The sequence below is a fragment of the Crinia signifera genome, chromosome 4 (assembly GCF_055691185.1).
Source record: "Crinia signifera chromosome 4, ASM5569118v1, whole genome shotgun sequence".
NCBI classification, from domain to species: domain Eukaryota; kingdom Metazoa; phylum Chordata; class Amphibia; order Anura; family Myobatrachidae; genus Crinia; species Crinia signifera.
This window is the reverse complement of record NC_139220.1, coordinates 192,542,653-192,567,883: the sequence shown is the minus strand read 5'-3', so window position 1 is coordinate 192,567,883 and position 25,231 is coordinate 192,542,653. Positions and strand designations below refer to the sequence as shown.

Below are 25,231 nucleotides of genomic sequence, written 5' to 3'. Positions count from 1 at the left end.
CGCACAGGAACGCGCATTGCATCGCACCTCCTGTCATGTACATGCAATCTGGGCATTGTACATGTGATTTCTTGCTGAAATCGCATGTAAATTGCTCAAATTGCCTGTATATCGCCCTAGTGTAAGGGTGCCTTTAGATTTGGGTGAGTTATTTTGTTTCTGTGCAGGGTAAATACTGGCTGCATTATTTTAACACTGCAATTTAGATTTTAGTTTCAACACACCCCACCCAAATTTAACTCTCTCTGGACATGTTACTGGGATCAGGGCTGAATAAGGGCCAAAAGGCAGAGATACAACAGTTCAAAGAAAAGCCTCATTACTTTTTCACTAGTAATGTCCTGCCAACCTTCTATATAACAGGACAATAGCACCTGTCCATCCTAGCATTGAATACACTCCCAGTGAAAACCCCATTGTAATACACCAGCTAATTGCAGCGAGCATGAAACGGAGAACTGGCCGGCATTCACTGTTCGCTTTCGGCGAACAGTGAACATTGAATAGAGTGATACCCCTTTCAGACAGAAAAATCCCAAAAACCCAGGTATTTCCCGGATACAAAAACCTGTGTACAACTAGGCAGCAAGGGGCTGACCCCCTTTCACACAGGAGCAAAAACCCGGGTATTTCCCGTGTCGACCCCTTTCACACAGAAGCCGGATTTTTCCTGCAAAACTCTGTGTGTCATAAGAAAAGGACAGTTTTAAAGGCACACAGAGATGAGATCATGAAAAGTGGGAGGTGTCTGGTCACTGCATTGCATTAAACATGGCTGACAAGTTGCAGAACCTGGAGGTCATGAGTGCTCTGTGTGTTTTGCTGCTTACAGCAAATCAGAGCATTATGCAGATGCTTACACTGTGCTACCTGGCACAGTGTTATGCCAGGAGGAGGAAGGCACAATTTTTGGTGGAGAGGGCTTCCACTCGACGCAGGTATTTGCACCGGAGGAGAGCCCTGATTTTGTCCAGTGTTACCTCTATCCTGAAGTCTACAAGTGCCTCAAACCGGTCGTTGTGGGCCAGAGACCGCAGGCATGGAGAAGCTTTCTGGGAGACTGTGGAAGCTTTTGCACCTGAGCAGTGGCTGGCACATTTCCGGATGTCACGAGCCACCTTCTACTACCTGCTGGAACTGGTCACCCCGGCACTTACAAGGGGATGCACCAATTATCGGAAAACCATTGAGCCATGCAGGAGACTGGGGATTGTGTTGTGGTGGTACGCAACACCAGGGGAATACCGTACCATCTCATGTCTGTTTGGTGTGGGCATTTCTACGGTGTGTGTTCTAGTGCGGGAAGTGACACAGGCATTGTTGGAGAGCCTTTACAAGCGTTTCATCTGCTTACCACAAGGCGACCGACTGGATGAGACCATAACAGGTTTTCTGCGAAGAGGCTATCCGCAGTGTGCTGGAGCCATCGATGGGACACACATACCCATTATTGCACCCCCAGATAACCCAGCAGATTACCATAACCGTAAAGGTTGGCACTCCATCATATTGCAGGCTGTGGTGGACCATAAGTATTGGTAAGTAGTACAGTATGCAGTATTTACATTAGTGATATGATTGGGCTGCACTGTATATTGTTAAACACAAATACATTTTCTGTTCAGTTTCACAGATGTCTACATTGGCTGGCCTGGTCGTGCTCATGACTCACGGGTACTTGCCAATTCGGACTTGTTCCAGATCGCAGAGGAGAAGAGAGGTGGCTGGTTGTTCCCTAGAGAGGTAACTTTGTCTATTTTTAAAAATGTGCTCTTTAACCACTACACTTGCCACCTATACAATTCTAATTTTTTTTTTTATACCGTTACAGTGGTCAAAGTTTGTATCCGGGGTGGAGATCCCAGTCCATATTATTGGAGATGCGGCATACCCTTTGAGGCGTTGGCTTATGAAGGGCTTCACGCAACATACCCCACTGTCTCCTGACCAAGTCCACTACACCCACACTCTGAGCTCGGCTCGAATGGTGGTGGAAAACGCCTTTGGAAGACTAAAGGGGCGATGGCGGTGTCTACTGAAGAGGAATGACATTGCCATTACCCTGGTTCCAGATGTGGTGGCAGCTTGCTGCATTCTGCACAATGTGTGTGAGCTACAGAAAGAGAACTTTTTACCTGAGTGGAATGTGGAGGACTATGACCTGGCTGATACCCCTGTCGAATCAGCAGGGTACGAGGGTGAGACAAGTTGTTCCACTGCTGAGGTTATCCGTAACACCCTCACTATTAACTTACAGAGTATGACACAGTAGATAGAAGGACACATTGGTTGGATGTTTGAAAGAACTTGTTTTATTTTTCACAAAATATGTTTTATGCTTGTTAGTTCACTTTAAATATAAAATGTTTTCAAATATATCTTTAGTGGTCATAAATACCCTTTCAACACTGAAACAACATTGAACTATTGCAACACGAGGTAGAATAAGTATTTAGCATAGGTCTTCTATCAGTGGTGGGTGAATAGGTTGTGCTGCCATCCAAGCCGGTATTGTATAGGGGAGACACACACCAGTTTGACTGTCCAGCAGCCACACATTTTCATCCGGCACTGTATATATAGATAAACACTTGTATTTGCAATTTTTGGTACCTGTAAGGCACAGGTCTTCCACCTGTGGCCCTTCAGATGTTGTGGAACTACATGTCCCCGCATGCCCTGAGTTTTTTGCCATCCTACTATAGGAAAAAATGTGGCAATGTATGGTGGGACATGTAGTTTCACAACATCTGGAGGGCCACAGGTTGAAGACCTGTGCTGTAGGGCAATTCGAAACACTCTGGCTCCTGCCGGCCAGTGAAAACCCGCACGGCCAGGAATCTGTGCCGCACACAGCAGTTTACAATGATGGGATCCGGCTGAAACCAGGCGGCCTGGGTGAATGGTCACATCTGTGCCCATTATTAACTCCGGTGTGCGGCACGGCTTCCTGGCCGTGCGGGGTTTCGCCATCCGACAGGAGTCGGAGTGTGTGAAATAGCCCTTATTACACCCCAAAAACAATATAAATATATAAATATAAGCCCCAAACAGGGAATTTTTTTATTGCCTTAAAGATAAAGAAGAAGGCATACTGTGTACACATTATAGATTATGTTCAGCCACATATCTAGAGTATACTCTATTTGTACACATTTAAATAAAAAAAAAGTTTGAGAACTTTGATTCAGCTCCAAACTGAAGAACCAAATGAGCTTTTTTGAGGCTCATAAACTAAAGAACCATAATACTGTACTGTGTACATCAAAATGGAACACAGCATTTAACGGGCCTTGTAAGTGCCACTTTTTAAGCAAGAAAAATTGAACGAGCCCAGAAAAAAGAGAAAAAGAACAACCATATAGCAACATTACTACAAATGCCTGTAGGCAGTGCTGATTACAGTGCTAACAGGAGTGTTATGATTACTGGCATTCACTGAATCATCAGCATAATTTTTCACATTGCCATATTGCCTACTATATCCTGTGCCATTGACAGTATCATGCACTGTCTCCTGTGGACTGGTATTGGCATGTGGCCTACTTGGCTGTGTGGCATGTGAAAAATTATTGCCCATGTTTTCAGTATAACTACGCCCTTGGCCCTGCACAGTAGTTTGGCTTGAATTTGAAGGCATAAATGTATGGCCTCTGTGTGGAGGATTACAATAATCACCCTCAGCGTACGGACTACACAGCTTGTAAGGGTGCGGATTCTGTAATGTAGACACCATATTGGTAAGGAAGGTCATCTGTGCATCTCGATTTTCACGCGCTATGCGTTCGTGCAGACCCACCAACTGTGTGAGAAAGGAATCTTGCAACTGTCTCTCGTTGTCAAAGAAGCGCTGCAGTCGGGCATCCTCTTGAGTTTGAAATTCAAGATCGGACTCTCGGAGATGATCTACCAGGATTCTTGACATTGAGCGCGTAGCAAGCTCCATCTTTGACGTTTTTTTCTTCCTTGCAGGTACATCAAATACTAAAAATAAAGGAAAAATCATTACAATCCAATAGCGGCATGCCAGTGTATATATAGATATATATATATAGAGAGAGAGAGACAGAGAGAGAGAGAGAGAGAGAGAGAGAGAGAGAGAGAGAGAGAGAGAGAGAGAGAGAGAGACAGACAGACAGACTACTACTGGTTCCCACAATACCCCTCTCCAGGGCACACCACACGTGTGCTGTAGTAGTGGGTGTGGGGTTGTTACCTGTGTTACAGTGGGACTACAGGTCCCAGCAAGCCTGCAACACATGCTGATACTTGGGAGAACCACAGGTACCAGCATGTGGGGCATTAAAGGCCTGCTGATACGTATAGCCCCCTGTACATCTATTAAAATAGATACACAAACAATACTTGAAAAACTTACTGTTGCGACGCAACGTTGGGGTCTCAGTCTGTGCAGGAGTGGGTGTCCCAGATGGAGTAATGGTGCTGGCTCCACTGTCCTCAACCTCAGCCTCTAATGGATCAATTGTGTCCTCCATGGCAGCAATAGGATCAGGGATGCTGTTGTCTATGGTGTCTTCCAACTCCATTATAGGTGGGCAAGATGGGCTGCATTCTGGAGTTATGCTCCGTGATGAAGCTGCACTGGATGATGATATGGCAACAGGGTTCACCAGGGCAGAATTGCCAAAGACCTCGTTACATTGGTCGAAGTAAACCCATTCCATCCTCCCAGCACCACTTTTCCTCCTGTTGTTGTCACAAACTTTGTTGTAGTACCTGCGCAGAGCTTTTAGTTTGTTGACCACCTGCTGCTGGGTACGCACAATGCCCCTTGAAGTGAGGACCTTGGCAATATTGGTGTAGACTACAGCGTCCTTCACTGTGCCAGTAATCTGTTTTCGGATTTCTTCCTCCCCTCTGACACTGAGCAGCTCACGGATCTCCTCATCTTTCCAGTGTGCCATGGCCATTTACTGCTGCGCTGCACGCCTCTGCCACGTGCGCTCAGCCAATCAGGGAACCTGTAAAGATCAGCCAATCACGCAGCGCCATGCTGCACAGCCAATCAGCATGATTTTTCAATAGTCGGGAGAAAAACACGGGTCGGACCCTTTCACACAGCCGCAAACACGTGTCTGACACGGGAAAAACCCAGGTAAATACCTGGGTCGAAGTCCCGGAACTTTAGACCCGTGTTGACCCTTTCAGACAGAAGAAAAACCCGTGTCGACACGGCAAGAGCAGGGAAATTACCGGGTCTTTTTTTCTGTCTGAAAGGGGTATGACTCAGATTTTCAGTGAAAAAGATTCACCGCAAGGAGTGAAAACAGCCCAATTTGTCGAAAAAAATGGTGAATCGGGAGGATTGAATACTGCCCATGCAGTAAAGCTGATTATATTTTTCGCAACCTTAATGTTGTGATAGTAATGCCAATCAAGTAGAAAAAATAACCCTGCATTGTTTTTGAAATCTATAAAAAAAAAATAAAAAAACATACTAGTGCGGTATGTTTTGTCTTATCAATTATACCCCTTTCACACAGAAAATGAAATACCCGGGTGAAGCAGTTCCACCCGGGAATTTCATTAAATACACGGGTCCTTTTTCTGTGTGAAAGGGCACACCCGTGTCATAAATCCCGTGTCTCCGACCCAGGAATTGACCAGGGTCGAGGACACGGGATTTATGACCCGTGTTGACCCTTTCACACAGAAGAATTACCCGTGTTATTCAGCAAATTACCAGGTAGAAATTTTCAACCCGATAATTTTGTTCTTCTGTGTGAAGGGGGGTCAGGCTGCTCCCGGCAAATTGACACGGCATTTGAAATGCCGTGTATTTGCCAGGATTTTCAGACTTTTCTGTCTGAAAGGGGTATAACAGTGTCTGGTTGTCAGATCTTGCTAAATCCACCCCAGTGAGGAGGTAATTGGATTTATGCTGCTCTGTTTGCAGTGCATATACAAGGATAGACAATCCTGTGTACATAAATAAGAAATAACTGTTGCAGTCTGTTATTGAAAAACAGTGAAGGCCCCCATACATTAGACCTGATTTCCCCTGCAGCTCCCTGGGAGGGGACACACGATTAGGCACTTGATGTGCCAAGTTTTGCATATGATACATCGCATATGTATCAAATGCAACTTCCGTGGAGCTGCAAGGTGGAGGGAGCAGGGGGGTGGGGGACATTGAGGTGGCGGGCAGGGGATGCTGCGAGGTGGCTGGCGGGGGAAGCTGCTAGTAGGTCAGAGGCAGTGGGCAGGGGATGCTGCGGGGGACAGTGACACAGAGGCGGCAGCAGGGCCGGCGCCACCACTAGGCAGCTTCAGGCATTTGCCTAGGGCGGCAGCCACTGGAGGGCGGTACTGAGCTGCAGCAGCGCTCCCTCCGAGGGAGAGCAGAAACTAAAGCAGCTGCCAAGTACCAGCAGGGAACAGGTGAGCTTACACCCGCATGCCCTGTCCTCCCCCCGTGGTGCCGGCAACCCCCCCCCCCATGCTGGTCAGCGGCAAAAAAAAGGGATTTAACCTGATTTTTCCCCCAAGTTTTTATTCTTGGTCACTTCAATTACAGTGCATCCTCTAAAAAAAAAAGCAAAAAAATAAAAGACCACGTTCAGGAGAAAACACATAATATTCACAATTCTGACCATGAAAATGGGTCAATTATCTGGGATTTTTTCTCCCGCCAAAGTCAGTCACTTTGCACTAGGACAAGCTCATACTGGGCGGGATTCTCTAAAATCCGCAGCCCAGTATCGCCGGCCACCGCATTTCTAATGACCGCATATTCTCTAAAATATGCGGTCATTAACGCAAGGGACAGCTCTTGCGGTAAGAGCTGTCCCTTGCGATGCGGCGCCGTTGCTGGACTTCCGGGTCTTTGACCCGGGAGTCCGTCTGCGCATGCGCAGACTGACGCGCCGGCCGCAGGGCATGCTGGGAGGGATCCGTCATGGATCCCTCACACACCGCTGCGGTAAGAAGCCCACAGGCTTCTGCAGGGAACCGCCAGCTTTTGCTGGCGATTCCCTCCGCAGCGGTGACACTGCGGAGGGACATTAGAGAATATAGAAATGCGGTAAAAACCCCGATAACAGGGTTTTTACCGCATTTCTGTAATAGAGAATCTCGCCCACTCTCTTTTACTATGGTTAGTACTCACCTCTACTGCATTGTGTCCACCGTCATTTGGGAAGGCGGTTTTGGGGTTTGGACTTTATAACCAGCAGCCTATTTATCTATCATATTGCGCAGAACCATTCTGCTCCAGTTGATCTTGTACACCCCATTGTGATCTCTTTTACTATGGTAAAGTATATTAATCTAAGACATCCTGACATAATTTTAACTAGATCGAAGCTTCTTCATAAGTTTCATTATTTTCACCTAAAAAGCAAAACTTTTGGTCTCTTGCCAGGACAATAGATGTTGACTCAGATCAAAACGCTTTTGCATGTTTCTCATTCAGGTCAAGTCACAACTTTTCCACACTAGCTGATTTTGAATATCTCAAGTTCAATTTTTTCACTCCACCCTAGTGGACGTGGCTTCGGGTAGAGGGGCGTAGCCTAACACCACAACCCACATTTTTATCATTCTGGGGGCGTGCCTAGTGCTCCCCTAGCATCTGGACCCCCTCCTCCCTTCAGGCACTCCCTCCCTCCTCTCTGCACTGGCATCTCTTCAGCGATCACCGCAGAGCTGTGGTGATCTCTGGCTCCCCCCAACTGCTCCTCCCCAGCCAATGGGACATTGGCACCCGCAGGAGGGACAGCGGGGCAGTCTCCAAAATAGCAGGACTGTCCCGCTGTAATTGGGACAGTTGGGAAGTATGGCTTAGGTGCAGTGGGATCCTCTCATGCAGATCTACTGAGGGGCAAGTCCATGTCTGCTGTATAGAGAGGAGAAGACAAGGCAAGATGCCGTTTATGTGCGGGTGCATGATAAGTTTGCGCCTCCCTGTGGATGACCACTATGTTCTAACAGGGTCATAACTAGGAGTGATGCCACACCATCGCTGCCCCATGGCCCTTGCTTGGGGCTACCTTTAGGTGCACCAGGCACTCACAATGCCATCTGTGCAGCTGCTCATTATATAATGAAGATGCTCCGTGCTTTACAGCACTTCCCAGTTGACATTGGCCTGCCCTCTCTGTGCAACTTTATGTGCTTAGGGAGTGAGACTGGCCTTTGGATCCTAGTGCCTGGCAGCTGCTCAGCTGCTGTGCAGTAACAGAGGCATCACAATGCAGCAATTGTTGTGGCTTGGAAGTCCCCCTGATAGAAGGGAGCCCAGGGCAGCAGGCCACCTAGCAGTTGCGTACGTTTTTCCCAGTTGCCTGGAGGCTAGATAAATATTGATGCCACTGCCACCCCTTCACATACGCACTCACACACACACACACACACACACACACATCACCTTACATAAATATATGCATGCATGTGTGTATGTATGTATGTATGCTTCTAGTGAAACAGGTCATGGATTGTAATACAGGGTGTGACACTCACTTGGCAAAATGATGTTTAAAATAAAGAAAGTGTGATGTCTATGGTCCTGCTAAGAGGGGGAGTCAGCCACAGAAGCAATATCAATGGCTTTCAATTACCTGATTTAAACTCGCAGAGGAGGAAAGGCAGTGGCGTAACTATAGCACCCCAGCGACTGCGGGGGGGGGCGCTATGCATGTGCGGGCGCCGGGGCTGCAGTGCTATAGTTACGTTACACTCCGCCGCCCGCCGCACCAACCCCCGCAAACCCCCCCATCCCCAGTCTTTACCTGTGTTCAGTATGCGCTGGTCCCGGCTCCCTTCTTCTGCTGAGGACCACCACAAAATGGCCGCCCCCATATAGCACACAGTTCTCTGAAACTGTCTGCTGTATGGGGGCGGACATTTTGTGGTGGTCCTCATAGCAGAAGAAGGGAGCCGGGACCAGCGCGTACTGAACCTAGGTAAGACTGCAGGGGTTGGTGCGGCGGGCGGTGGGCGGAGGGGCGGGTGAGTGGCTGGGCGCCCAAAATGTAGTTACGCCGCTGAGGAAAGGTGCCCCCTTGAGAGCAGGAGTCTGGTGCCAAATGACTCCATTGCTTTCCAGAGTTACACCTCTTCCCCCTAGTCCCCTTCTTAATCCAGCTGTAGTACTTATGTGATAATGCTATTACTATTGACATATGGTATGATGAGACAATAGGCGTAATTTAGAAACGTTCGCAGGACAAATGGGCAAAACCATGTGCACTGTAGGTGGGGCAAATGTAAAATGTGCAGAGAGAGTTAGATTTGGGTGGGGTGTGTTGAAACTGAAATCTAAATTGCAGTGTAAAAATAATGCAGCCAGTATCTACGCTGCACAGAAACAAAATAACTCACCCAAATCTAACTATCTCTATACCTGTTACATCTGCCACCCCACTGCAGTGCACATGGTTTTTCCTATTTTGAGAACAATGTCCGGCGATCAGGTCTGAATAAGGCCCAATATGTAAATAGGAAGTGATTTTAACTCTAAAGTAATATACTGCAACTTGGTGATATTGCTGGGAGAGAGACAGATGCTCATATGAGGCAAAAAAAAAATAGCTGTTTTACATTTATTTGTACAATAGTAAGATCATGTGGTGTCTATGATTTTATCTGAGGTACCTGTATGTCACTACACTTGTTGCATATACCCTACACTTGTGCTATTGCAATTAAACACACATGTACAGGTTCACTGTTTGCCCATTTTGACTCAAAGGATTTTGAGGTCAAAGAGACTGACCTCAAATAACAGCTGGGGCTTTCAAATGGCACTACAAGGTAGAGGTAAAACCTGACACAAACTACCAAACATAGGAGAAAACAAAGGATACTGTGAGTGTATTAAATGTAGCAAAGGTAGTGGTTCCCAAACTGTGGGGTGAATTTATGAAGCTTGGAGAAGTGTTATCTATCCCCATAAAGAACGTTATGAGCAAGGTGATAATGGTTCAGCCAATCAGCTCTTACCTGTCAATTTACATATTGTAGCTGATTGGCTGAACCATTATCACCTTGCTCATAACGTTCTTTATGGGGATAGATAACACTTCTCCAAGCTTCATAAATTCACCCCTGTGTGCCTAGGCACCCTGGGGTGGAGTGCCTCAGTTTGGGGGTCCACGACCAAAACAAATTATTTATGCTCAAAGTGATAGGCAAATTCAGTGCTGGTGGCTGCCAATCATAAAATGTATGGACAATTAGAACCACAGCTATGTTCCCCACCACATAACTGAACCTGAGGGTGATAGTTAAACACAATTTACTTTTTGGGAACCACTGAACTAAGGAATTATATGGTTCTATTAAAACAAAGGCCTATCAGTCATATACTTTCGTATAGGACACAGAATTCCATGGTGACATTTAAAAGCTATAATACTGTATATAATATTTTGCTGTAGGGAAAGTTTGTGACACTTTTATCAGTATAAAATACCTAAAATAAAAAAATAATAAAGGAGCCTTATTAAGGGTGTGTGTATGGGGAGGGGGGGGGGGGGGCTGATTGCTGGGCTGCTAATTTGCAGAACCCTGTGATCTTGTATTCACAGCCCAGCCAGAGTGACATCCTGCCCTGTGCAATCCTGCAAATTGCTTTGCAAGGCTTCGAAAACAATTGCAAATTTATAGCAGCAAATCCATACGCAATCCGCTCACCTTCGAATGATTTTGTGTAGCACAGGACTTACTCGGCCAGTGCGATAGGAACAGGCTGATTGGGGCCGGAGCTGACGTCACACGTCTTCCCTTCAAATGCCTGGGCACGCCTTCATTTTCTCCGACACTCCCAGAAAAAGGACGGTAACCACCCAAAAATGCCAGTTTCCTGTTTATCAAGTTGTGTAAGGCCAGCGATAAAATAGTAGTGGGATTTTAGAGCAAAATGTCCTCACTCATACATTTTCCTAGCCATACACTCATTCAATTGTCTCCTGACCTCGCAGCCGTGTGATCAGGTCTGAATAACCCCCTTATTTATAGCAATTTGACAATACATTATTTACTGTGTGATGCATTTAAAAAAATAAATCGTTTTTTTTTAGAAATAGTACAAATAAAGGCCAATGCTGCATACTACAATGACCACTTCTTTATTTTACTATCAAAGTTTTCCCGAACTCCACAGTATTTGCTTAACTGAAACTATAGATTTCAGTACGCGTGATCCCTGACATGCTCCATGATTGCCACGAGGGCCAGCCATGTCTCCTCTGCCGTGGGAATGATCTGCTCAGCAGGAAGGATGAAGCCGTACTTCCCAGTGTCTCTTAACTCAAAGGTATAGGAATATTTGATGCCATTATTATAGCCCCAGTCAGTCGTTGTACCATCTGCTTGATCTATAGAGAAAACGGTAAATAAGAATGTATGTAGATCTATGACACTTACATCACCTGTGTCAGTAAGAATATACAGAAGGTAATGTGCAGACATTCCATAAACACATACAGGTAAGAGTCCATATATTGCTACATTAAAACATACAGTGGGGCTCATGGAGGGTTGGAAATATAGATCTGTTCTATTTTCTCTTTTGTGTAAAATGAAATTTTTCATACTGTACATAAATACTAGGGATGCCAATCCCGGGCATTTTTTCAATGCCAGGATTTGGGATTGAAAAAAGCTCAATTCCAGGATTGGCTTCCCTATTTAAAAAAATGCGGGAGCTGGGTGGTGCAGCACAGGCAGGCAGGTGGTGCACAGGAGTGAGGTGGGCTGTTGGCCAGGAGGTGGTCAGCAATGGGGATGGAGCGGTACGGCCGGAAGTCAGTTCAGCCATGAATCATGGATCCGGGAGCAGCGGTGCAGCTGTTCGGCCTGCGCAGTGTGACTAGTGGTATCATGACGTGCCGGCGACGGGAGAAGCCAGGTAGCGTCTGAGTAGGTGGCCAGATGCTGCTCAGCATTAGACTGCGCATGCGTGCTCAAATCCCAAAATTCCAGGATTGGAACTTCAATATGCTGCGTGCTGAGTGATGTGTCAGGGCCAGTGTTTTCTAGTGAGAAAATGCCCCTAAATCGTTATGTGTGTAGTCCTCATTAGCCGTGCCGTATCGACGCATCCAGGGAAAGAACTGTAGGGCCAAAAGTACATTTCTAACTTAGATTTTTAAACAACCATGCAATGTGCAATTGTAAATTAACAATTTATCAGATGCGGAGAAATTAATCTTTAAAATGGTAACTCATTTATCAATTTTGGTTAAGTATGAAGGGAGAAAAAGGGATCGTCACCAAAACTCACCTTCTAGAAATAAATAATACATATGATTGGCTGTTCATTCATATTGCTCATATTAGGCTAGGCTATCTGGGCATATCTGTAAGTACTTTACAGCAGACACTTACAAATGATTTATTTAAATGACTAACTTACAGATGGTAGCTATGGTTGATCCATAAGTATACTTAGTTCCATACAAAGATGATAAAGCAGTTGTAGCTACTTTAGCCAGTTCATTCTGAAATCATAATAAAAAATGTTTTTCAGTTATTGTCAGATTATTATTATGATTATCTGAAAACGCAATTTTAATTTCCCCAATCCTAATTTTTATATTAGTCCTCACTGCATTATTCCTTTTGCTCTGTCTGTATTTATTTCACTGTGTAAGTATATTAGATGACAGCAATACAAATCAAAGTAACCTGATCATTCTTACCAGTTCCTCGTGGTCCGGTGCCAGATCATTAGTGTAGCCATACGGAAAGAGGAGCATCTGGGAGTAGCTGTGTATGGTAAGCAGAGCCTTCACATTACCGTGAGCCAAAATAAAGTCCACAACTGAGCTGATTTCAGGCTCAGAGTGAGGATATGCTCCGTGGTATGTTTCAGCACAAGGATTACTGCTGGATCCAGGACCTGCAACCACAAACAACATTGAGAAATATATATATATATATATGTAGGCCAAACCTCTAGAAAGAGACACACTTGCTACAAGGGCACAATATTGTATGCCATGACAGTAACTAAGGTGGCGCTGAATGTGCTCGATCTACACCATCTATGGAGTGGAGAACTGGCGCCTCCGCATCCATCTTAACCCGGCAGCCACCGCAGCACTGTCTGCTGTAATGTACCTTGTATATAGCTGTGCACATTACAGCGGCAGCCTACTGTCAGCAATCCTCATTGCAAGTAGAATTCTTCACTTTTTGCTACAGAAGGCAACAGAACTTTGTATCAAAGGGGCTAATGTGGGGGAAAATAAGCTAATGTGGGTTATGAAAAAATGAGCAAGTATTGTAAAAGCAAAAAATATTTTTTTTAGGAAATATAAGCAGATAATTAAGACAAAGAGATGTATCTTGTTAGACAGATGTAGACTGAGAAGGTAATCAGATGTGCAAAGGCACAGACTGAGGAGAAAATGTCCCGGTCAGTGCGCAAAAGGAGGCAAATCGTTCTTTAGGTATATAGTGAAAGAAGAAAAACACTGTTCACTGCACTCGCCCTCACTCACTACTCCCTACACCCACCCTCACTACTCCCTACACTCATTCTTACTCATTGCTCCCTACAAATACCTTCAATGTTCATTAACAAATTACACATTACACATAAATAAAAACCACTACAATGCAACTAGACCAGACTTGCAGGAACCCATGTATTATGCAGTGTTCAGCCGCATTCATTACAAAGAGCATACAGCTGCATGCATTACAAAGAACGTACATGCCTCATGCATTACACAGAGCATACAGCCACATGCATTTCATAGAGCACACAGTGGTATGCATTACATAGAGTGTACAGCCCCATGTATTACACAGAGAATACAGACACATTCTTTACACAAGCGCAAAAAGATGCTCCAGCCTTTGAGTCAAATGGTATCAGAAAAGTGTTAGAAAAGTCATGGGCATTTCTAGGCAGTGTGGGCCTATGGTAGGGAATACCGAAGGAAATCTTCACTGGGGCAAATATTATTTGTGTTGCAGAATGCATGTGCTTTCTAAATAATTCTTAATAAACTATTAATAAAAAGTCCAATAGTCTTTCTACCTCCAAAACCAGCATCCCAGTTCCTGTTGGGGTCCACACCAATGCATGAAGAACCCACATTAACAGACCTGGTTTTCCTCCACATGCGATTCTAAAAACAGTAATAGTTATATGCTTGTATCAAGACAACACAAATAATTCAACAGACACGCAACTAAAGCATCAATCCCACAAAGAGTATTATTTTTCTTTCAGTAGCAAATAATGGGACTTTTTTGTCTTATATGTTCTTCTTTAAATCAGTGACTCTTTTTCAAAATATCTGTGGAGGGAAAACAAGCATGGGTGCCAGAGACAATCAGCTGCTACACAGACTGAATTATAGTGTGCATTACAAAATGAATTAAATAAAATTTAGATTTCTTTGTGATCTTTGTTGATTGTTACATTGTTATTTGGTATGGTTTATTTTGATTAATGTCTTATTACAAGCTGAAGTAATTTAAAACATGTTATTAGTTATTAATTGATTACATATAATTTTTAATGAGCAGGAGTTTACTGAGTGCTCAGGACCACTTGTGTTGTCTTTCCATGCTAAGGCTGAAAAGGCTTATGTGGCCAAATGGGTAACGATTGCTAGTCACCTTGCCATACTCCAAGGGGCCTATTTATAATTCAATATTTGGGGCATATTCCTAAGCAAATCCATTTTGGGAGGATACATGCAAATATTAAGTATCTTCAAGATGTATCAAGTATGGTCAGCACAGATATCCCCATATCTGCCACGGCCCTTCCATTTCCAACAGTTTCTGCAGCCCTCATCAGTTTATAATGGCTACAAAGCAAGCAGATTTGCCCAGCTCTGGAATGCAAAGCATTCTGGAGATGACAATAGCCACTGTAGCCTATGAGCTAAATTCTGCTAAATTTGACAGGAGAGGGCCCCTGGCAATGGTCAGTACCTCCCAACATGACCCTCTCCAGGAGAGACACATTGCTCTGCTCCTGCACTTTCCTCTTAAATGAATGATTACCATCACCTGTGTTGAAACACCTTTCTTAGCAATTAACCTGTTCAACATAGGTGATGGCAATCATATATTATGAGGAAAGTCCAGGAGCAGAGCAATGTGTCCCTCCTGGAGAGGGTCATGTTGGGAGGTATGCATGCATGTAAGTAGCACTGTGGTATCCCAATAGAGGAGTGAAGTGACTGCTAATGCAATCACATCACTACACACATTGCAGGAGCCCTGTCCCTTCTTGTGTATCTTAATACATCCAGGCCCTTGTTTATTTTCAGGTAGCGGTATCTGTGCAGATATATCATAAAAAGGAGAGGAGCTGAATTAAGTTTTCACAGAGCTCATTTTATCACCTGTGTTTGACAGTCACATCCTTACCGTACTATGGGTGTATGCATAACCATCTGGGTTGGTCACAATTTCCAGAAAGATGTCCATTTTGTTCAGAATACTAGTAAGCGATGGATCAACCCCATAATTGCTTGCAATCTATAAATACAAGACCATAACAACAATATGGCTAACACAATATTCCTTATGAATACAAATGGACATGGAAATTAAAGTATATGAGATATGTAGCATTGAAATTATTAGCTCGTTGACTGTAACCTTTTTAGCAGTCCATATACCAGTGGCCTGGGTAATCCACTCTCGGGAATGAATTCCAGTGTCCATCCAGAAAGCTGGTTTGTTTCCCCCAGTACTGAACTACAATAGAAACAAAGTAGTCAGTAACATCCTGTACATTTGATTTGATATATTAACTGAACTGTTGGTGAGGTGAGCATTGAAAACATTTCCCATATATTCCCTGACATGTGACCATACAAAAATATCCATGCATATATAACATTTCATATCACATCAATAAGCACCATGAAAATATGGCTGTGAAATTACTAATTCGTTAAGTTTGAGGAGGCGCATGCGCCATGACAGCTTCATAATGTGCCTTAATTCCTACTATATGTATTAAGTATGATGTTCTGATTTATATAATAGCCAGCAGGAAATGTATGCAATACAAAATAAAGGGCCGGATCAGTGGCGTAAGTTCGTTCCAGTTGCCCGGAGGCAAAATATATATTGGTGCCCCCTCCCCAAACACACACACACACACCTTATAACCTTATATAACCTTATATAAAATATATATTTATTTTAATAAATATAGATAGAGACATAGAGAACACATATATATTTCAGAACTCAGCCACAGAAGCAATATTTTGGCTTTTAAATAACTGATTTAAATTTGCATGGGGAGGAGAGGTGCCCCCTTGGGAGCAAGAGCCCGGCGGCAGATGACTCCATTGCCTCCCAGAGTTCTGCCTCTGGGCCGGATACAGACAGACTGTAATCATAGCTGAGCGAACAGGTAAACTCCACCTTGCCGAATGCCCACCCCCCTGGTGGATGAATCCTCCCGCTAGCATGAGAGGGGATGTGCATGCGGACTCACACCCCTGCATGCAGCTGCACGGCTGAAAAATAATTCAATGCTCGCCGACCATCCAATGATTTTTCTGCCGCTCGTAATGAAAAGTCAGCCTGGACTGACTTCATTTACAAGCTGTCCTATGAATGCGAAGCGGTCGCTGACATCATGTGACGGAATGCCTGGTGTATGGTATAAGTAATGGGCATTACCATGTATGGTATAATATGTAATGGGCATTATGGTTTGTGGCCTAATGTTTAATAGGCATTATGGTGTCCGGCATAATATGTAATGGGCATCATAGTGTGTGGTAAAATGTGTAGAAGGCATTAATGGGCATTACGGTGTGTGGTAGAATGTGTAGAAGCTGTCAGTTCAGAAGTGAGACTGTCTGCACAGGGGGGAAAAATTAAATGGGACATCTTGCCACCAATATGCCCACCATCCCTCCCTGCTTCACACAACTACTAGTGCTTAAGGGGGTGGGGGGCCCCCAGAAATATCAATGTATGGGGCCCCAAGATTTCTGTTACCAGCCCGGCAAGCAGGCATTGCCGTGCCTGCGTGTGCAGGGGAACGCCCAGCATGTTTATGGGGACGCCCATAAAATGCTGGGCATATTCCTGCCTGCCCCTTCCCTCATCTAGCAAACGGCTGAAACCGTTCGCTCCCTAGGTTTGCGTAGGCGCAAACCCCGAACATTGAGGAAGGGGATGAATTCAACCTGTAATGTACAGGTCTGAATCATCCCCAAAGTGTCTAGCAGGAACCTTTACTATCACTGTGCATATATATAGAGAGAGCTTCCCGGCGGCAGGGACACATGCGATCCGTTGTGATGGATCGCATGCGTCCCTGCTTCCCGCCCGCCCCAGAACGGGTGGTCGGACGGCCAGCCAGTCCGACCACCTAGTCGGGTCCGATGCGCACGGTACCGCGCATCGGACCCGACTGCATGTCAGGGAGAGGCGATTTGGACCGATTTAACAGGCCGATTGGTCGCAATCGGCCGAAATCGGACCAAATCGCCTCGATGTATGGGGGCCTTAAGGCTAGGCACCCTATTACTGATAGGGATGTATTGGACAGGTCAGATGATATTCATGTCCTTGTGTCTTCACCTTTAATGCATATATTGGACGACCTTCATAGCTCTGACCAATATCAATTTTGCTGACCAGTTTTGGGTATTCCATCACCAAACTGTCAATCCAGCTGTAAATCTGAAAATAAATAAACAACCATTGTTATAATCTATGTATTTTATGTCTTTATAGTTGAAAGAGTTTTAACAGAATATGGCCCTTATTCTGGTTGACTTGCAAAGGGAAATTCCTTCTCAAATGAACAAAACCATGTGCACTGCTTGGTGGGGGGGGGGGGGGGGCAGATGTAACAGATGTGCAGAGAGAATTAGATTTGGGTGGGTTACTTTGTTTCTGTGCAGGGAAAATACACACAGCCGGTGAAGTATCTAACATCTGACTACTGTTTGCCGCATGAGACACAGGGATACCAAAGTGAATTTACTCTCTAACAGATTCCGCTGAAGACACATTGAACACTGTGCAATACGGGTGAGATCATAGTCTCTATATTATACCCAGTCTGGAATACGTAAAAAACATTTAAATATCAGGTTTACACCAGCAAATAAATATATACCTAGATACAATATATATTTCTTTGTCTGGACATTCTCTCGTCTGGTTACCTAATTGATGGTCCCATTTATCCATTAAGGATACAAAACTTTTAGCAGAGGACTTATCATTAGAAGAGTTGAGGAGGTACCCACCAGGTATAACATAGCTTTATTGGCGGACTGGTTATATTGATAACTTATATTGGTATTATACAATTTTTACAGTTATATGTTGGTATGTTTACTTATATGTAATACAATTATGTGTATACTTTTTATCTGAAGTGCTCTCTTTATGTGATTTTATTTTTACACAGCCATATAGATCTCACTTTGAAGTAAAACCCCAACCCAAATCTAATTCTCTCTGCACAATTTACATCAGCCCCACCTGCAGTGCACATGGTTTTGTCCATTCGAGAAGGAATTTGCCTTTGCGAATGAACCAGAATAAGAGCCTATGTGTACAAATGTATTTGTCCTGCATTCAGAAACTTTACATGTTTACAAATGTAAACAAAATGTGTTTTTATTTATGCTTGGCATTATAACCCTTCTGCATGGGGTTTTCAGGGCTAATCCCAACATATATAGTAATGCAGTATCGGATTTAGCACTATGCTACCAAGGTGGCTGCTTAGGGCGTTATGGGTCCCAGGGGCCCGCCTACAGGGCTGAATATTGGGGGACCGCAAACTTATGTCAGAATACTTGTCTGACTGAATACTACCAGCAGGCTGTCAGCGAGACCAGTGTCCAGCACAGTATTCAGCGGCAGATATATTAAGCCTGGTGAAGAGATAAAGTGGCGATAAAGCACAGGGGATAACACATAGGAGTTGATTGGCTGGTGCGCTATCAAAGTCCCCACTTATCTTCACTTTATCACATCTGCCCCTCAGTAAGTCATGAGCATGACTCATCGAAACATCACATGCATGGAGAGAGACTTAAGGCCCATATACACTGGACGACTTTGAGCTGAAAGTCGCTCAAAACAGCAGGTTTGAGCGTCTTTCTGCTCAAAGCCACCCAGTGTGTATGTCCCAGCCAGCGATGAGCGGTGAGTGCTGCTGCGCGCTCCTGCAACATCGCCGGGAAAGCCGTTATGGTTATACCAGCAGATGAGTGGCTTTCAGGACAACTTTGCATAGCTCTCCTGCATAGCTCTCCGCTATGCAACACCGCCCTCCCCCCTCCGTCGGCACTGGGCAGGGGGAAAGCCACTCAGTGTGTATGCACTGAGCGGCTTTCCCCGCAGCGATGAACGCTATCATCGCTGTCCATACACAGGCATAGTCGCCCAGTGTGTATGGACCTTTAGTAAGGGTGCCCCAAACTGGTGTCTTGCTTAGGACCCTATGAGGTCTAAAATAGTAGAAAAGGATTATATTGGTAAAAGGGTAACATACTGTATTGTAAATGCTTGGAAGAAAAGTTAAATACACATCTCTTAGTAATGTGCTGAAATTGTCAGTCTTCATGTGTGTTCACACATATACATATGCAAGATCTAAATCTATTTTCAGCAGTGACCTTCTGAATTGATAATAATAAGAAGAGCATTAACCTCATCCAGTGTGTGGTATGTGGAATAGCTGAAGCTGTTAATGTTTCTCTCACGTAACTGTGAAGCTTTCATTTCCTGCTGCTCCTGGTCCAGTAATTCCTAAGCAGAGAGAAAAAAGTGGATCAAAGTTAGGATTCCCATATACAGTATACCACCAAGGCAGTAAAGAGCCCAACCAGGCCCAGGTCCAGGTACTTAATTGAACAATATTAGATAACCATAGGGGTTATTCAGACCTAAATTAGCTGAATAGTTGCAAATCCATTTGCAAGCCACTTACTATCACATAAGCAGTCGGATCGGGGCCGGAGCTGATATCACAAACCTTTCCCTCAGACACCTGGGCACGCCTGTGTTTTCTCTGACACTCCCAGAAAATACCCGCTAACCACCCCCAAATGCCGCCTTCATGTCAATCACCTTATGTATGGCCAGTGATGAAAAAAGTAGCAGGATTTTATCGCAGGAAAGCCTCCCGCAAGCGCGCTACGATCCTTTTGCATGTGTCTATCATTAATCGTTCTGCAAATTCGGAATAACCCCCTATGTATGTTGAATGCAAGTGTATTGTATCTCCTTTTCTGCTATTACCTTTTAAAAGGTCCTTATAGTATAGCCACAAAATAAACGGGGCCTGAGCCAGAGATGAACGTTAATTTAATATTAATGCACATCTCCAATATTTTTAGATCTGCACATGAGCAAAAGCCGCACAGCGCATGTGCAGATCTGGGTGTGTAATGCCACTAGTAATGCCCCAAAAGCCACTGCCTGACGTATATGCTGCTGCCATATAGGGGTGGAGACAGATAGCGTTCCAAAAAACTGGATGTGCCAGCCCCGTTTTGTAAACATGCCAAAGCCAGTGACTGTGTACTCCCTTACAGCTTCACTGGCTCTGGCACCGTGATTTTACTGGGCATCCTGCGTAACCTCAGTGTTACTCAAATGTCCGGTGTTTATCACAGAAGCTGGTTTGGGCAACTTATTATTTTCAGCGTGTATGTATGAGATGCTAACGCATCTACCCTCAGGTGTTGTAATTAGCACAGGTTCCTGCATTGCAGACAAAATGTTAATACGGGCTCTGTTTGAAGGTAAGACCAAGATACAGTTATATAATGTGTTAGTATTAGAAATGTTGGGGACCCATCTAATGAAGTTCACCTGGACACGGTGGATGGGCCCACATATTTGCGCAAATGTGTGCTAAGAACTTCAACTACACTCCATGTAAGAGTTTATCAAAATGATTTTACTATCAGTGTTCTTAGCACCTAGAGTGTGCATCAGTATTGTTCTTTTTTCCTGTATGGTACTAGAAGCCTTGACTTAATAGCACTCATTATGTCTAATAATATGGTGTGCAGTCCAGTTCCCCCTCTTTCCCATGTATTAGATGCTGCAAGTGAACTGCACAGAGCAGAGACTGTTATGTAATGACATTTTTAAATGTATTTAAAAGAGTAATATATCATACATGTCACAATCACATATATACATCTGGTACCTGGACGTCTTCTATCATAATAGAATAGTTGATGTCGTTAGATTCCAAAAACACCTTCAAACTCTGCAACGAGGTGAATGGCACTCTCATGTCCACAGGCAGCTCAGGCCTTGTAGGACTGCGCCAGAAATCAATCTAAATAACAAGAGTTAAACACTGGCGTTAGTTTTTGTCAATGTCATTAAATTAAAGCATTACTTTGCATAACTATTTAGGTTCAGCAATGTATATACGCTTTTGGCTAATTACACTGTTTCACTGAAAAAAAAAAATATTTTAACTAGTTGGCCCGTGCAAAAGTTTTGCAGGGCAAAGGTCAATTTTTAACTTCAAAGTATAAAGGGAGAAAAGGGGATCATCACCAAAGCTCACCTTCTAGAAATAATATATATGATGATTCTGTTGCCAACCAGCCATCTGCCCAGTAATGGGCTTCACGCAGGGCTCATGCCTAGGGAAAGCACCTATTACGGGTGGCAGATGCTGGCAGTAGGCGGCAAGGCTGGGAGAAGGGGGGTGAGGGGGAGTGGTCATCATCTGGGCTGTGTAACGACTGAGGCTGCGTGCATGACAGTGTATACTCACTTGTCACGGACACGCAGGACGCAGCCAGTAAGTCTGCAGCGGAGCTGCTGCTGCAGAAGCTGGCTCTGCCCTGGGGATGGGGATGAGGATGGGCGAGACAGACGGAGGGTGGGAGGAGAGAGGCAGGGCTGATGCTGGCTGGCTGGGCATGAGGTGGAAGGTGATAACTCAGCTGCCAGTCAGCTTCTAACTGCCAAGTTACAGACTGGGTTTGAAAAATGACAGTTAGGAGCTAGATGTCTGCTGTGTTATCACCTTACACTTCACCAGGCTTAATACATCTTCCCCTAGTGTATTGAAATACGTTGGAACTGGCTTTGTGACTCCCAGGATTATCAGGCAATCAGCAGAATGCACAGGAGCCATAGCAGGGTACTCCAGACTCCTTTGCTAACACCACCTGCGTCTCCTCTGCAAACCTTCCGGCACAATCCTCCATCTTTTCATTTTATATACTTTTTGTATGTTTTTATGCCATTCATATAAGCTCTTTTTTACAAGTTATAATGTATGCATTGTCTTCTATAAGATCACTTCATTTCTTCATGGACACTCGGACCAGTTTATTTATTGTTACATTTCAATGTGCTGTTCACTAGAATGCGCCCAATACTGTACATACACTTTAATTGTTCTGTTTCATGGTCATTATTTTATTATTTGTAAAAACAAGATATAATGAATAAGGATTGCATTACTAAATTGTAACACACTATGCTTATATAGGCCTACAATACTGACCCTTTAAACCGGGACACTCATGAATTGCACAAGTCATGTGACTGGTTTAATTTATGCCTGCATTTCACCTGGCTTCACCTGTCAATAAAACGTGCGTAATTCAGTAGTGTCCTGTTTTAAAGGGATAGAATGTTAAGCCTATCCTTATGCCAGTTTACAATGGAGCAATTACAGAGCTCTGAGCTGCCATCTGCTGACCACAATCAGCAATACAGCAGATGTGCACATACCAGCATGCAGGAATACTAGCATGCCAGACAGTTCATCCTTTCTAGGAGGCAAGGGCATAACTACCATAGGTGCAGGGCCCACAGCTGACAGGGGCCTATGTTCCCCATAACAGTGTAGCCCCTTTCACATTGCAGTTTTAACCGATTTTTAACTGCTTTAAAATGGTACCAGCTGCAATATGAACCCTCCACAATCAATTTACCGGTTACAAAATACCGGTATTTTGAAACGTGTTAAAAGCAGGATCCTACACGTTTCTGAGCCTTTTTTCCTGCAGTCTAAACAGCTCAGAAACGGTATTTGCTACATATGATAACCACACATGATCCCCGACCACAAGCAGGAAAAAAACATTTAAAATGACATTGTATGGCTTTCTATGGGTGAAACGGGTTGAATCTGAAGGTACAAAAACGGTATTGAAACTGCAATATACCTTTACAACATGCAATATGAAAGGGGTTTAACTGGCTTTTGACCCGTTTTAAGACACATTTACAAAAACGGGTTGAAAGCAGGTTTTTGCACTGTGAAACCAGCTTATCTTGTGCTATATATATATAATTGTTACCATTGGATGATACATAGGGCCATTACAATCTTTTGCTATGGGGCCTAGACATATCTAGTTGTGCCCCTGCTAGGAAGGCCTTTGGATATCTGTTTACTATATAAAACCTTTGTACATCCCCTGAAATTATCCAAATGTCATTGTACCGTTATACCCTAATGCATCTCAATGGCGCCATTTTCCCTAATAAAACACTGTTTTCTGCACGTTACATGCAGATGCATCCTAGAGATAGTATTTTGAACTAGTAAAGTAATGTACTATCAAATGTCAATAGTCTTAATTCCAAAAATGGAATGAGGCTGTGAATTTAAGTATAAATTAGAGAGATGACAGCAGGTAAGGTAACATATACCTGTAAATGTTTCATGGCTTCCAACGATCTCAGTATATCCAGCTGTGCATTGTCTTTTGCCTGAACTCTGAGAACCTGATCTCTACAAAGAAAAACATGTTATGCAATCCAGTTTTCTTTAGTTAAGATTGATTCAGTATATGATAGAGTGAATAATACTGTATATGAATGGATAGATGGATATCTGGCATAAAAAACATACTTTGCTCAGATGGTAACTGAAGCTACTAAAGTCATAGCTTGTCCTTCAAACATGTACACAGAAATGTATATTCTACTTATTTTAGTCAGTTATATTCATGAAACAACTTTATTCATTCAATACAATCTACCTGTTAACTTAAAGAATACACTGCACCACGTGACCACCGCTGCACACATGCACTGTTGTCTGTTCTATACTCAGTCACTCAGCATCTCCGGCAACGCAGCAGTAGTATTGATGGTGATTGGTGAGGTCATGCAATAAAACTTTTCTTTTACATTTTTTCTATTTCGTAACAAATTTGGGCTGTGTTTTGAACCATCAAGGAAGGTGGAATGGTATTTTTCACTTTTTAGAGTACTGTTATCAATATATAATAACAGATTAAAATTATTATGAGCCTTGCCAAAGTTCCCACCCAAAAATTCAATATAGGGAGGAAAAACTGGAAAGTAGCCAAATTTCAAAACATTTGGTCCCTAAGGGCAATTTTTTCTCTGCACCTAGGAAGCTCAAATTTCATATACAGTACTCACTTTTGGGAACAAGAAGAATCGGAAAAACCCTGGGAAAAAGGAGTTGTATGGAAAAAACCATTTGAGACACCCTACTACAGTGGGAGATGTTTAGTTTGAACCCTTGACAATACAGATTTTACAGTTGCACCTAGTACAGATCTGCTTTGCGGGATTAAATTTGATTGGTACTAATGCACCCCAACATGTGACTAAGATACCAAGTTGATGCTGCATCCGAAGATACACACAAAATGACACAATGTCAGGGTAATGTTAGGCATAACAAGTCTAAATGTTTGAATCCAATAAATATCACCAAATTTTTCAGAATACATTGTTAATTTAATTATAGATATATTTCCATTGTTGTGTTGCTCAAACTGAAGGGGCTACAATTTTAAATATATACAATAAATTGTACTACGCTGTATACGAGTTACAAAACTATTTTCACAGATCCACACAACAACAAAAACTGCAATATGTTAAAGAGATCCAAGAAATTGGAAGATTGTACAGGTTGAGTATCCCGTATCCGAATATCCGTTATCCGAATTATTCCGAAAACCATACTTTCCAGAAAGTGGGAAAAAAAAATTGTTTAGCTAAAAACTCACTGGGGACATATGTAACAGCATCACTGGGGACATGATATGTAACTGGCACTATATATGTACAAGAAAATGATTGCTTGGCATTCAAATTCAATATCTGAGATAGTACACAAATTTTGTTTCATGTTTTGAAACCTTGTTTTTTTAACAAATAAAATATATTTGTGTGTATTTTATGTGGTAATAAAATATATTTGTGTTTATTTTATGCGTTTATACAGCATAAATGCAAGATACTTCAAAATACATCATTGAAA

At 43.5% G+C, this 25,231-nt stretch overlaps 2 protein-coding genes across 2 annotated transcripts; both read right to left on the bottom strand.

Annotated features, from left to right (window-relative positions):
* Positions 1-2,997: 2,997 nt before the first annotated feature.
* LOC146072494 (uncharacterized) lies at positions 2,998-5,232 on the bottom strand. The gene is made up of 2 exons (XM_083179721.1): positions 4,379-5,232; positions 2,998-3,984 (listed from the first exon to the last, which is right to left on the bottom strand). The coding sequence occupies exons 1-2, from the start codon at positions 4,929-4,931 to the stop codon at positions 3,374-3,376; spliced, it is 1,164 nt and encodes a 387-aa protein (XP_083035847.1). The 5' UTR covers positions 4,932-5,232; the 3' UTR covers positions 2,998-3,373.
* A 5,857-nt stretch (positions 5,233-11,089) lies between these two features.
* On the bottom strand, positions 11,090-23,701 carry LOC146074802 (carboxypeptidase A1-like). The gene is made up of 10 exons (XM_083183316.1): positions 23,638-23,701; positions 21,155-21,289; positions 19,645-19,743; positions 17,551-17,652; positions 15,598-15,696; positions 15,364-15,474; positions 14,015-14,105; positions 12,666-12,865; positions 12,380-12,464; positions 11,090-11,339 (listed from the first exon to the last, which is right to left on the bottom strand). The coding sequence occupies exons 1-10, from the start codon at positions 23,650-23,652 to the stop codon at positions 11,152-11,154; spliced, it is 1,125 nt and encodes a 374-aa protein (XP_083039442.1). The 5' UTR covers positions 23,653-23,701; the 3' UTR covers positions 11,090-11,151.
* Between the last annotated feature and the right edge of the window lie 1,530 nt (positions 23,702-25,231).

Bases quoted from the DNA above. Each gene is read 5' to 3' on its own strand.
- LOC146072494 (XM_083179721.1), bottom strand. From the start codon at position 4,931: ATGGCCATGGCACACTGGAAAGATGAGGAGATCCGTGAGCTGCTCAGT. The intron at 3,985-4,378 runs GTAAGTTTTTCA...CTTTATTTTTAG, and splicing joins CCCAACGTTGCGTCGCAACA to TATTTGATGTACCTGCAAGG.
- LOC146074802 (XM_083183316.1), bottom strand. The intron at 15,475-15,597 runs GTTACAGTCAAC...TTGTATTTATAG, and splicing joins GTATATGGACTGCTAAAAAG to ATTGCAAGCAATTATGGGGT. The intron at 14,106-15,363 runs GTAAGGATGTGA...TACTGTTTTTAG, and splicing joins ATGCATACACCCATAGTACG to AATCGCATGTGGAGGAAAAC.